This window comes from Leptodactylus fuscus, chromosome 5 (assembly GCF_031893055.1).
Source record: "Leptodactylus fuscus isolate aLepFus1 chromosome 5, aLepFus1.hap2, whole genome shotgun sequence".
NCBI lineage: Eukaryota > Metazoa > Chordata > Amphibia > Anura > Leptodactylidae > Leptodactylus > Leptodactylus fuscus.
This window is the reverse complement of record NC_134269.1, coordinates 188,320,368-188,334,823: the sequence shown is the minus strand read 5'-3', so window position 1 is coordinate 188,334,823 and position 14,456 is coordinate 188,320,368. Positions and strand designations below refer to the sequence as shown.

Below are 14,456 nucleotides of genomic sequence, written 5' to 3'. Positions count from 1 at the left end.
GCCTGTATGACGTGAACTGCATCTATCTCATTCATATTGCAAGAGGTTTTCCGAAATGGGACACTCATGACAGCCACAGAATATTCCATAAATGTTCCACCTCTATGAACCACACTTATCTTGAGAGTGACGGGTTCCTGAATCAAAGCTGCAATGAGTGAAAAGTGCACCGTGCATTTCCATCTCTTTGCATTCACTCTCTTCTCACTGCAACCATGAGACACAGGGTCAGAGACCTCCATTCTCAAGGAAAATGCAGTTCCAAGAGGTCAGACCTAAAGCTGTAGGGCACTTATGGCATATACTGTGAATATGCTGTAAATGTCCCAGATGGGAAATCTCATTTAAAGGGGTTTTCCAATAATTTGATGTTTATGACTTAACCTTAGTCCCTTCTTACTTTTCATTGCTCACAGTCAAGAAAATAGCCATTGCTCACCTTCTTCCTCCATGAGACGATGCAGAACTGCTCGGTCACTGTAGAGGCCAAGATGCGATGAAAGGTCATTCAGGGAACTCATCCCTACTGCCGATTCTGTTAAGAAAGGAGGAGATAGTCAGTATTCTGCTACAATATGGCTGCCAGGTTGTGGAATAACCAGTAACAATGAGAGCTCAGGAGATGGACAAGGTCTATGACACGATTTGCATCATATAAATTCTACAACCTGCATTACAGAATATTTCCCTCAATAGCTGGTTTCACAATTCTGTTTGTGGCTGCTTATTAGGCGGACATACACATAAATGGCATTTATATGTGAATTTCTAATAAACTAACAATACGATTTTAATTTATTGTATCTAGTCAAAAATTCTTGTAAAGTATGCAAACTGTGTCAACTCAAAAATAATGGAGAAAAGTCTAATAGGAAGAAAGAAAAAAGACATCTGACTTTTCCATGGTCATTATTGGGGGTACGTTGAGTGATATCCTCACCTTCATTGGTGCACAGGATGGCTGCCAGCTTCATACAATCCCGATGTTGCTCTTCTTTAGAGCGATGGTCTTTGTTGGTGCTTATCGGAAGTATAGAACGGGATTTCTTCTTTCGGCTGTGGGGATCTAGAGGAGATATGATATGGAAATGCGTATTCAATTGAAATATAATGGAAGTCATCTTAAAAAGCTTTTCTATAGAGCCCTGCACCAGAGAAATTTATTATGTCTAAGCCCTGTAGTACAGGGCATAGTAATGTAAAGTGAATGATGCGCTCATTCACCCGAATGAACAAACTTTTGTGATCAGCTCATGTGATCAGCAGACTGTCATCTGAGTGTGATTTGAGAGCCTCCTATGATCCACAGGATAGAGGATAAGGGTCCAATCCCAGGACCCTTATCCTAGTAATGAATGGGGCTCCCGTCATACAATCGCACTGGCATTCCATTGTTTCAGGCCCCAGAGAACAGGCACTTATCCCCTGTCCTATGGATAAGGAATAAATGTCCATAACGGCACAACCCCTTTAACCATTGATTCACTACAAACCTCCTTTCTCCTTCGATTGCTCCTTCCTGGGTGCAGCTCTCTTAAATAATGGGCTTGGACTGCGTTTCTCTATACTCGGCAGAGGTGAAGCATCGGACACAGGTGGAGATTCTGTCACAGCTAGAATTATACAGAGAGAATATATGCAATGTATGATATAGTAGGGGGTTACTGAATATGGCACATTATAAGTCACTGAGCCCATAAGACTGTAAGTTCACATACTTTTAGATAGAGAGCATAGGTATACAATAGATTTACAGCCCTACAACTCCCAGCAGACTGTCAGGACATGTTGAGAGTTGTAGTTTTGCAGCAGTCTTACTGCAGTAAACCAAGGAGCTAATTGGTTGGCTATAAATAATGCAGCGTATTGTGTTAATTATTTTGACGCCCAAAGCAACTAAAAGTCTAAAAAGTTTCACGTAACATCATATACACAGGTCCCTCGATAATAAGACAAGATGGAGGGAAGACCCGATGTAACCCTCACACTGGAGACGTGCCTGCAGTAACAAGTGGGGGGTCAGGGGGTCGGGGGAACCTCTGGTACGGAGATGAATTATTCATACGTATGCATCATTTATGGAGCAGGAATCATTGCAGAGGTCTTGGCCGTACATTGACAGCTCACAGACTATACAAACTTTATTTCTTCATTCCCTAAATTATTTATATGGCAGCAGAAGTGTAAGAAATGTTAAAAGGAGATAAAATCGTATTCTTAAGACTTGTTCTCGGCTACACAGGCTGGTTAGAATTCTCAGGATTTCTCTATATTGGGATTGTCCACATTTCAATAAAGTTTGTTCAACTTTCTAATACACTTTAGGCCTCATTGCCCATAGCAACCAATCACACTGTAGCTTTCTTTTTCCACAGCAGAATGAAAAAATAGAAGCTGAGCTCTGATTGGTTACTATGAGCGACAATGGCCAGTTTTCTAATATAAAGGGGGTTATCTCCCTTGACATGTCTTTTATAGTACAAGTACACGATCCATGAAGTAATAAGTCTGGAGCATCTTTATATATAAGTGTTGTGTCGTTCCTCTGTTATTTCTCCTAGAAATGTATGAATAAATGGCCAAGTGTTTGGGACTGTCCAGTTAGTGATGACCTATATACCCAGGACAAGTCACTAAGACTTCACACACACAACCATATTCCTCCCCAGAAACATGGTCTATGTGTAAGCAGGGGCGAACCTGCCCCTTTCGCCGCCTGAGGCGAACTACAGATCTAATACGTTTGAGGGTTTGCTACGATGTTATAAAGAGAAGTCTAAAGTACAGACTGTTTAGCTTATACAAGATTATATATATACACCATATGTTGATGGAAATACAGATGTTTCCATTCCCTAACAGCAAGCACAGATTTTTCTTGGGTCTCGCATGTCTTTGCCTATATGTACCATAGGAGCGGATAAGTCACGAGTTTACTCACTGACTCTTTGTGAGTGCACTAAATTGAGTGGTCACTGTGTAATACAACATGTTACCAACAACAATGGATGTGCATGCATTGCCCACCACAATCTAGATTATAGATTTTTCAGGTTAGCACATATTTAGATAGGAGATCATGAATGATGTGACTGTAGGGACCCCCACTGATCTTGAAAACAGGGAACCTTGGGCTTTTATCCTCCACACTGACTCTATTATACTCACACTGCTGCTCCCAGAAGCTGGACACAAACCAATATCACATTTCTGGTGGATAGTTGATACATTTTTCTAGCTGGGATACCCCTTAAAAAGTGCCATTGGAAACCACTAAACTTTTTGACTGCACTGACACTGATGGCCCAATGACTAGACCCAAAATTTACATAGACATAGAATACCTTCCTGCAGCACTGTCTTCTCAGGAATGATCTCAGACGAGGCCTGATCCTCTTCTTGATCAGATGTTCCATTATGTGTCGGGGTAAGAGGGCTTTCTTGCTCCCTGCTCACCACTTCTCCTCCAAGTTCCTGAGTGATGTTGTCTATCTTCTTCTTTTTCTTGGCCTTATTTTTGACTTGCAAAGAACGTTTCTTCTCCAGGTCAACAGACTTTTTTCCTGGAACAAAGAAAATGTAGTGTGTGTATGAGTGTGTGTGTGTGTGGGGGGGGGGGGATGGGGGGAGGGAAGGTGTTACATGAGTTCTGCTTAAAAATGACTCTTTAATATGAGCCTAAAATAATTAAACTGACCTTTGGGAGGTCGACTGTGCTCCTGCTTTGATATGGACCAGTTGTGTAAACAGAAGTCATCTGCCCCTGTCCATACCTGGTCAGCCTCTACAGGAGACCACTGGACGCAGAGCAATCGCCCCTTGTGTCCCCGATAGTTACTGATTGGTTCTTCTTGTAGTACGTCCCAAACCTGGTAAGAAAAAAAAAAAATAGCATGGATAACTCTAAAGATGTAGATTTGAGCGAATAGTATTCGAAACTATAGTTTCGATTACCTCGCTTCCATAGGAATGAATGGAAGCGGCCGAACACCAAGGGGTTAAGCAACGGCCGCGCGCTGGCTGCTTCCATTCCTATGGAGCGAGGTATTCGAAACTAGAGTTTTAAAATCTATTCGCTCATCTCTAGTAAGATGGCCATGACTATATGCCATGTACTGTATTTCTACACAAAGTAACCAAGTCACTACAGCTTATCTCCCATTGAAGTGAGTGGAAACTGAACTGCAGTACCGGGCCTGTTCACTTCACAAAGAACAGTGCTGTCTGCTCCATTCTCTGTATATGAGCTGCTAAGAACAACTGATCAGTAAGGGTCCCAGGTGCCAGACCCTCACTGATCTGTAGGACAGGTTAACAATAATTTTAGCCTGTAAAAACCTTTAACATATCACCTAATTTTTATTCATATTTAAACCAGATATATATAATTTTACTATGGTAGAGTGTTGTGGGAAAGCTCTGTGGCCTCCATAGAGATCACTGTGCAGGAAGGGGGAGTAGATGAGCTGTGCATCAGCTATTGTCCCTGGTATGACATTGTTGGTGCAAACAATAACCGCACAAGAAGCGGTTTACTACCTGAGGACTTCCAATAGCCATTGATTTCTAGCACTTACAGCATCCAGCAGATTCATGAAAATTGTGAAAGTGAAAAACTCAGAAATTGATATAATATTGTACCAGTCATCTTAAAAGAGAAGAACAGAACAAAAAAAAAATCATGAGCAATATTGCTCGCGGACACTGATAAAAAAAAAATAGCCCGGGCGCATGCGCAGTAGCCGTAGTAGAAGCCGCGTGCTACTGCGCATGCGCCCGGGCTGTTTTTTTTTTTATCAGTGTCCGCGAGCAAGCGCCGGAGGAGGACGGGACCGAAGACGACAGAGGAAGAAGAGGCGGGGAAGAAGAAGACGGCGCACCCTGAATGCCCGCCCAGGGCCCGCCCAGGGTGCACGTTCCGTAAGTAGAGAAGATTCTTTTCTAAGTTATTATTTTAAAACGGGGGGGTAGTTTAATTTAACTTTTACGGTGCCTGAATAGCCTTTTTAAAGGCTATGCACGCATATGTGGGGCTCTAGCAGCATGATTTTGCTGATAGAGCCCCTTTAAGGCTACATCAGATAAATACAGAGCCCAGGAATTATTTGAGGCGTGTTAAGAACCTGTTACTTACTGATGTATCTGATGTGTCAGAACGGGGTCTGTTTACAGAAGGTCTAGTTAGCTAACCTTACAGGACTATATCGTCACATGCAAACCTGTGCAATGAGTTTAACAATTACCATATTTTTGGACTATAGGATACACCCAGGCATAAGGTGAGGAGAAAAAAAGGGGGCTTTGTTGTTTATGACATGTCACGTGGTCACAGTGGCCACCTTATTTGGCGCCTATAGTGCCGTCACCACTGCTCGCGCAATTTCTTGCTGCAGTCAGGAGATGTGTCGTCAAAATGGTCATCATGTTCCTGCACACAGAGGGCCAGTGGGGTACCCGCAAAAACACCAACAGGAATATCAACAATGATCCTCCATCATATTCATCTTACTTGAGAGGTGCCATCATAACTGGCAGATACCAGCCTAGCATCATGATGAGGACTCCAAGACAGACTCGTAATCTTAGCAGTGTGCCCAGACAAGGTACGGAACGGATCTGTTATGGTGACCGGGACTTCGGCAGAGTTCTCTGTAGTGACAAAAGAAAACACAGCTGCAAATTCAGGAAAACATATGCATGGCAACATAACATTGTAATGTGGCGTTCACACTAGCGTCTGCTGTCTGGCCTTTGGGTTTCCATCCCAATCCCTGGACGGCATAGGAGACAGCTTGCCGGCGGTCAGTTTAAAAACCCATTACTTTGAACGTTTTTTTTTTGCATGGACACAAAGTTGGACATGCAGGACTTGTGGAAAAAAAAAACAAAACCGGTTTCACCGTGGAGAGGCTGCATATGGACACTGGCAATTTGCTTTAAAACCCATTCAAATGAAAGGGTTTTTAAACTGACTGCTGGTAAGCCGTCCCTTATGCAGTTTTTCCAGGGATCGGGATGGAAACCCAAAGAGCAGACAGGGGCGTAAGTGTGAACGCCCCCTTAATAAGTCGAACCTCACCTAGCGCCCCCTTGAGGTTATGTACATAGATAACAGCGTTATTGGATCCGGATGCAAGGAGGAAGCTCAGGTCGGGATCCTCACAGTGATCATGGTGCCAGCGAAGAGCATTGACAATTTTATGATGTTGTTGGATAGTGCAGATCAGCTCAAGATGAGGGGCGCGGAAGATTTCAATACTCCTGTGACAATATAAGGACATCCATTGATGTAGTTCACACTGTTATGACTCCAGAGGTGCTGCAGCAATTATTTTTGTTATTAAAGGGTTATTCCTATCTCATATTTCTAGGATATGCCATGGTGAGAGGGCTCTGATCTCTGGGACCCTCCCCCCATCAATCCTGAGATTGAAGGGGCTTGTTGTGCAGATTCTGTACAGCAGCGTGTGAATTTCTTTTCCTGTACAGAGTGCCCAGCTAGATAGCACCAATGTGCAGGGGAAAGAAGTGAATGGGCCATAGGGCCGCCATCAGTCTCAGGATCGGTCCCCCAAGATCGTAATGTGATGGCATATCCGAGTGATACGAGGCTAAAATAGCCCTTTACTATCACATCTATATAGCAGCCAAGATATATTACAGAAGAGATTACATACCCATCTTCATTACCAATAGCTAAATGTTGGCAGTCTGGTTTCCAGCTCAGCTCTGTATGTGTGGGTAACTTGTGCTGAAAAAAACATTCATTAACAATTAATTCACAAAGTAGCTCAAATCCCTGTATACAAGACCTAGACGCAAACCCTGCTATAAGTATCCAATATGAATGTTACATGCAGCACCTGGCCTACCATGTCACTCTACAGGGAGAACCATAGACATTGGCTATAGACATTAGACCGCCATTTTTTTGCTTTCGTTCTGCCTCTACATAACCCAGAAATACCCTTTTAATAAAACAACATGAGAATTCCGCAAGTTCACAACCATTTTCATTTTCAATTCCCAATTCTTGTGATAAGACATGCAAGTGTAGTATGTGGAGAACAATGTGGTGAGGTCATGTGGTAAGCCTGCCTAAACTGATGTGACTTTAGGGCAGTTTAGAACCTGCTGTAGTTCAGTATTAATCTAATTGTTTGGGGTAAAGCATTCTAGAGCACCGGTGCAGCTCAAGAAGTCTTGGAGTCCGCAGTGGGATGTTCAGATAACAGAGGATGCAAGTCTAATGTCATTGTCAGAACGGAGAGAATGGTTAGGGTGGCAGACAGTGATGAGCTGTAGGGAGGTGCAGCACTATGGATGGATTTGTGGGTGAGTGTGATCATTTTATATTGTATTCTGTGGTTTTATTTCATGGGGGATACAATTATTTACTAAACACACATGTCAGGAGAGGCGACAGATCCTCTTTACTGTAAAATGTACGGTCACTTTAAGTTGTATGTGATGTTCACATCTATTGCACACTGGATCCTATCTGAAGGTCTCAATGGGGCATAGAGAGACTCACGTACTTTAATGTCATTTGTATCACGGATAAGCTTGTTAATATCTTGGGCCTCCATGCTCAGCTTCCAAGGGTTGTGCTGAAAAATAAGCCCCTCTCCACCACAACTATACAGTGTGAATGGAGGCCGGTCCCCTTCAGCACCTGGTGGAAATGCAGAGAAAAGTACCATTATGACAGATAGAAATCTACTATTTATATAGTTTGTGTTATTCGCAGTCTGTTCACTAGTATTGTTTCCCAGCAATGCATGATTCTATATTTTATATACTGTGTGTAAACATACATAAATATTTTTCTCTCTCTCTATTTTACTTTTTTATATTTTCTGTATTTCTCTATATCCATCTATATTACTCTCTATATCTAACTCACTCACTCTCTCTCCTATAGCTATATTCCTCTCTATATATCTCTCTCTCTATACACACACCATAATGCCTACAGACTATACTCTGTAATACAATTTATAAAACCAGAACCTTACCAAAAGAGAATGGGGGTAATGGAGGACCCCAGGACATAGAATATACAGTCTTTTTGTGGTAAGTACTAGAAATCTGAGGAGGTCTGCAAAACAAACAGAAAAAAAAAATATCACGAGCTGAAGTCCTTGTAGCACTGACTTGTTGAAGGTTAATATCTCACTACAGAAAAATTCAGTAATAAAAGGAATTTTTTTTATTTTTTTTTGTATTCTATGATAAGGTATCACACTGCAGCAGTTTAACCAATTGTAGACGTTGGAGTTAACTCTGCTACACCTGTATACACACAAGATACACCACAATTAGAATACAGAATTATTCATGTGACTTACTTGGAAGAAAAGACATCATAAATCCCAACTTTTCCATCATCTGTACCAAAGGCCAAACTTCCCTCCTTAGTCGGATGCCAAGAGAGCTGCGAAGAGCAAAAGTGAGAAAGAAGCAAAATCCATGGGGCATCAAAAGAAATGGGAGAACCTCCCTGTGTAAGGACTATAGTTCTGCTCAGTTAGCACGACCCTATCCTCCAGTTTCCATATTGTTGGTGGATAAGACAGCTCACCAATGCTCTGAATTAACCCCTTCCCGCCGATGGCATTTTTTGATTTTCGTTTTTGACTCCCCTCCTTCTAAACCCCATAACTTTTTTATTTCTCCGCTCCCAGAGTCATATGAGGTCTTAATTTTTGCGGGACAAATTTTTCTTCATGATGCTACCATTAATTATTCTATATAATGTACTGGGAAGCAAGAAAAAAATTCAGAATGGGGTGGATTTGAAGAAAAAATGCATTTCTGCGACTTTCTTACGGGCTTTGGTTTTACGGCGTTCACTGTGCAGCCAAAATGACATGTCCCCTATATTCTGTGTTTCGGTACGGTTCCAGGGATACCAAATTTATATGGTTTTATTTACATTTTGACCCCTAAAAAAAATTCCAAAACTGTGTTAAAAAATTTTTTTTCTAAAAGTCGCCATATTCCGACGGCCGTAACTTTTTTATACGTAAGTGTACGGGGATGCATAGGGCGTCTTTTTTTGCGGGGCCGGGTGTACTTTTTAGTTCTGCGATTTTCGGGAAATATTATTGCTTTGATCACTTTTTATTCAAATTTTTATCAGAATCAAAACAGTGAAAAAACGGCGGTTTGGCACTTTCGACTATTTTTCCCGCTACGGCGTTTACCGAACAGGAAAAATATTTTTATAGATTTGTACAGCGGGCGATTTCGGACGCGGGGATACCTAACATGTATATGTTTCACAGTTTTTAACTACTTTTATATGTGTTCTAGGGAAAGGGGGGTGATTTGAACTTTTAATACTTTTTATATATTTTTTTTACTTTTTTTTTTATTTTTATTTTTTTGCATTTATTAGACCCCCTAGGGGTGTTGAACCCCAGGGGGTCTAATCACTAATGCAATGCATTACAATGCTAATGCATTGTAATACATTGCAAAAAATCATCCTTTCTTTTGCAGGCTGCATACACCAGCCTGCAAAAGAGAGGATTTGCAGACAAGCCTGGGAGCCTTGTTCAGGCTCCCGGCTGTCATGGCAACGGGGGGTCGGCCCTGGAGCATGCTCCAGGAGCCGGCGATCCTGGGCAAAATGGCGGCGCCCATGCGCCGGCCAGGGAACTGGGTCCAGGGACCGATCGGAGGCATTAGAGCCGGTTGTCTACTGCTTAAAGCAGTAGACACCCGGCGGCTATGGCGGCCGCCCGGCTCCCGGGCGGTCGCCATAGTTACAGACCCGACATGCGCCGTACTATTACGGCACATGTCGGGAAGGGGTTAAAGGCCTAGTTCTCAGTAAAGACTGAGATCAAGTACTTGGCAGAGATAAGTATGCAAACAGGTGGATTTCAAGAGGCATATGATCTTTCCTAAGGTGTACCCACCCATTATCCTGGAGATCTGAATGTACTTACTGCGGTCACTTTAGATCTGATGCCTTGCCACAGTGTCTTCACGTCGTACGCATTTACTACAGATATAGAGTTCCACACACGAATCATGCTGTCACCCACTCCGACGGCCAGACATCCGGATGCCACCGGTGAAAAGGCCAGGCTGTAGACAAAGCCTCCGAGAGAGCTCAATGACCAACAGCAAGAGAGGGAGCCCAAGTCCCAACATTTCACCTACACACAGAAGTCAGCATCAACGTAACAGTATAGACACCCTATAGACCAGGAGTGGGCAATATTTTTTCTACGGCAAGTTGATTTAGATAATAAAAATCAAAGACAAAGTACTCAGTGTGCCGCACAATACCTTATGTCATCCAACCCCACATAAAAGTTGATATAACAGGACTTGCAGCTGTATTACAGAGAGTAGATTCCGTCAGTATTATATGTGTGTGAACCTAGCCCAATCTGTGTTCATATGTGCATTAGATGGATAGACGCTTCCAACACAGGTAAAAAAAAAAAAAAATTCTAACTCAACAGAGAACTATAACGTCAGGACTTCTATATACAGTATTATGCTCCTTATTGTGCCCTATACACAGTATAATGCTCCAAAATAAGTTCTCCACAAAGTATGATACCCAATTTGTGCCCCCACAAAGTATAAAGCCTATTAGTGGCCCCCACATAGTTTAATGTCCCACACAATATTTTCCACCTCTTGGTCATGTGCATTACCGATGATCGGTCCAGCTCTATTATATCAGCCTCCGGCGTCTGCACATACTGAACTCATCCATAAATTGGCAATGGTTTGAGGACTATGTGACTGTACACATCACTTGCCTCCTCCACTAGTTTGTAGAGGTGTGCTACTACTCTAGGAGGGTGAGTGACGTGCCCCATACAGAAGCCACGTCTGTTTTATTACCATTTACCTTTCCTCCTCCATTCTGTTACCCTGCGGCATCTGATTGTACCAATCTAGTCGGACCTTAACTGATGGTGGAAGACCATGTGACTGTACATGTCACTCAGCCTCCTCCATTAGTCTGCAGAGCAGGGTGCTACTACAGAGGAATGGGAGTGCAGTCACATGGACCTCTACCTCTGCCAAGTTATAGATGAGATCAGTACATACAGATGCTGAAGGCTGAGAGAATGGGAGCAGAGCGGTAACCGGGCAATAAAGTATGTGAAGGGCACTAATAGGCGTCATAATCTGTGGGGGTAGGGAGCTACAAATAGGGCATCATACTGTGGCATAATACTGCATATAGGGGCACTAAGGAGCATTAAACTTTGTATAGGGCACAGGAAGAGGACATAAGCTTCTGTGCAGGGATGTTATGACTAGTGTGCCAGTCTTAGCACACGTATGACATACTACTTGCTAACCCCAGCTATAGATGTAGTATACACCAGTATCCGTGCACATCAACATGCAGCTCTACATTTATTCATTCTCTGAATCACCCACTTATTCTAGAAATATACATCAATTTACAAGATGGGAATAACCCCTTCATCTCCGTAAGAACAGTACTCACATCCCGATCCATAGATGTAGACAGCAGGAGCTCCTTCCCTTCCTCTGTGACTAGGGAACAAAGGTTAAACACAATACGGGAATGGTTCTGCTCTGAGGAGCCCAAAAGGGTCCATTTCTGCTTTCCACTCCGAGTTAGTTCCCAAAGAAGCAGCTCACCCCTGCAAAGACAATATAAGATAGTGTTACATGGTTCACAAAAAATATCTTCATATCAATTACGGTCCCTGTAGTTCCTTCACTACAAACATCTCGGTTATAGGTATACGTTTTGTTTACATGTGCTGACGTGTCATACATGAGCATTGCTGGGGCCCCAGCACTGAGGCCAATAAGCATGACATATCGCCTGTGTAGGCGACAGAGCTGGAACAGCGCAGGAGTTATCTTGTACATATATTACATACGATCATAAGTCATCTGGACCAAGCCGAAGTCACCACAAATTGGGCTCACAAAAAGCTTGTACTGTTAGAAGAGATAAGCCAGATCCTTAAAAGTAGGGGGTCTGCTAATTCTTCCACATACCCTTTAAGTTTAAAGCGATTTTGCCATAAACAATGTTTATCACCTATGCACAGGATAAGTGATCAATCTATGATCACAAGGCTCTCCAAACTCACGAGTCCTTTGTGGGAATTGAGTCGTTATTAAACATGTGACCATCCCCTCCATTTACTGAAGGAGATCCCAAAAAACAGTGCTGGACTATCTCTAGCACTCCTATAGACTCTGACTGTAGTGGCAGGACACATGTGGACTACTGTGCCACTGAAATAGGGCACATGGAAACAGTAATCTAGTGACTGCAGAGGGTCCCAGTGGTCAGACTAGCAATGATCAGATACTTATCACCTATACTGTGCAACATCATGTTCTGACAGTGGTTATGTAGAAGGCTTTTTTAATTACTAACCCAAAGCAGCTGGAGAGTATCTGGGTAGGGTGCCCATGCGGCCAATGGACGGTCAACCATAAGCGCTCCTTTACCATAGGATCCGTTCCTCCTCCCCGCCTCTTCAGATATGGCAACTTCAGGGTCATAATACCTAAACAAAAAAAGTTACAAAATAAAGGGGGTTGTCTAACACTTTCATAATAATGACAGATACTAAGGCTGGACTCATTCCCTGAGATAGGGAATGGATGTTGGACATTTTGCCCAAACCAAACACTGAACCCGGACACAAACACCTACCAATATAGTCATCTATGATCATAGGAATCCCTGTTCAGTCTGGGAAATGTGGCCGACATCTGATCCATTTCACATGGACCAAATCCTTCTGTGAAGGCAGCCTTAGGATAGGTCATCAATACCTGTTTAGCAGAGGCAACGGAACCGCCACACCCCCCCTCGATCAGCTGCTTGAAAAGGCCGCAAGAGAATTCACTTGAATGGGACTAAGCTGCAAACAGGCCAAGTGACCAATGAATGTGACATCACTGGCCTGTGAAGAGGAAGTGGGCTTTTCAAACAACTGATGGGTGGGGTGCTGAGTATTGGACCCCCGTTGCTCTAAAATTGACGACTTATCCTAAGGATAGGCCATTAATATCAATCTCCCAGGAAACCCCTTTAAAGGCATTTTCCTACAGGATAGAGGCCGAGCTTGTGCACCACCGCTCCATTCTTATCACTTGGGGACCCCTGGTGATCTCTGAGGTCCGACCACAGTTGTGAATAGGAGATAAGTGTCATTAGTAAAAGCCCTTTAACTATGATGTGCAAAACAAGCTAAGAGGAACCAATATTTATCATATTCTCCCCAATATCCTTTCCAGCAGCACCGAAGGCTAAAATATACCCGGATATAAAGAAGTGCAACTGCAAATAACTTTTACGCATCAATATTAATAGAGTGAAGTGCTGCATGTACTCACCCCCATAATAAGGGCACAATACAGGATAAAGCTGGAGGGCTCCTACCTTTGCCTGTGGAGGAACTCCAGATCCGGATGGTTTGATCTTTGCTGCCTGAGGCCAGGTAACAGCCCTTATTCTCAGACTCCGGCAGGAGATCGCCATTGGTTGCGTTCAGTTCTCCTCCTGATGAAAAGCAACAAAGAAACCATATCAAAACAAGCCCACAGGTCTGGGAGACGGCGGAGGCGAGGAGCGTGCAGTTTTCTGGATTACTAATGCATCGCTATATCATCCATTCTTTTTTAGCATTGATAACAAAGAGACTAACAGATTTAAAAGGATCACTGGACTGTGAGCTTGAAATATTCATGTATGGCCATGAAGGGAGACTTCATAGATCGCAGGAAAGTAGCGCCCACTTCATATTAACATTTATACCACATACTCTGTGATCATACATGAAGGTCTAACACCTAGGACACACACAAACAACAGGCATCACAATAAAACTAAGCTGCAATACTAGGCACAGCCCAATTTTTCCTAATCTCTGCAGAGACTTGTACTGTTGGATAATGAATATTAAAGGAGCCTACACACCATCAATAGCTGTTGGCTGAACAGCTGTTCCTCCTGACCCCATACACATGCATGCTAGGTCTGATCAAATATGCACGTGTTCTGAATAGGAGGAGGCGGTAAACCTCATCTTCCCTGATAAGCTTCATTGTGCTTACATAGCGCCCTCTATATAGCAGTATAAATACTTTTTGTATGGGAGGTCATTCATATACCTTGTGTTTCTTCCAGCTTCTGATAAAGATCTTCCTCTCGGGGATGTGGGCACCATGCCAAGCAATGGACCTCCTCATCATGTCCCCGCAAACGGTGGGTGACTTCTCCTCTACGGCTGATATCTATGATGACAATCATACCGTCCTTGTATCTAGGAAAGAGGAGACAAATGTCTGATAATGAAGTGGAATAAGAGAATAACTTCTGGCCTGGAGGTCCCGGACTCTCTGTCAGCTCCTGGTGCATGGACAGTGCACCTCTATAGCAGAGGAGTGTACACCTCACTTCATCTTGGTTTCAG

At 43.0% G+C, this 14,456-nt stretch overlaps 1 protein-coding gene across 2 annotated transcripts in view; it reads right to left on the bottom strand.

Annotated features, from left to right (window-relative positions):
- The window catches only part of GEMIN5 (gem nuclear organelle associated protein 5), a 33,786-nt gene that overhangs the window by 13,882 nt on the left and 5,448 nt on the right, over positions 1-14,456 (bottom strand). Inside the window, exons 5-20 of one of the 2 annotated variants that reach the window (XM_075274806.1) lie at positions 14,155-14,306; positions 13,424-13,543; positions 12,410-12,542; positions 11,495-11,654; positions 9,960-10,172; positions 8,352-8,437; positions 8,019-8,101; positions 7,539-7,675; positions 6,678-6,751; positions 6,080-6,261; positions 5,510-5,649; positions 3,698-3,869; positions 3,345-3,563; positions 1,494-1,613; positions 941-1,066; positions 440-535 (exon numbers count right to left, since the gene is read on the bottom strand). In XM_075274806.1, coding sequence (XP_075130907.1) covers positions 440-535; positions 941-1,066; positions 1,494-1,613; positions 3,345-3,563; positions 3,698-3,869; positions 5,510-5,649; positions 6,080-6,261; positions 6,678-6,751; positions 7,539-7,675; positions 8,019-8,101; positions 8,352-8,437; positions 9,960-10,172; positions 11,495-11,654; positions 12,410-12,542; positions 13,424-13,543; positions 14,155-14,306 — 2,213 coding nt within the window. The remainder of the gene's footprint in view (positions 1-439; positions 536-940; positions 1,067-1,493; positions 1,614-3,344; positions 3,564-3,697; positions 3,870-5,509; positions 5,650-6,079; positions 6,262-6,677; positions 6,752-7,538; positions 7,676-8,018; positions 8,102-8,351; positions 8,438-9,959; positions 10,173-11,494; positions 11,655-12,409; positions 12,543-13,423; positions 13,544-14,154; positions 14,307-14,456) is intronic. The other variant, XM_075274807.1, reaches the window with a different exon arrangement.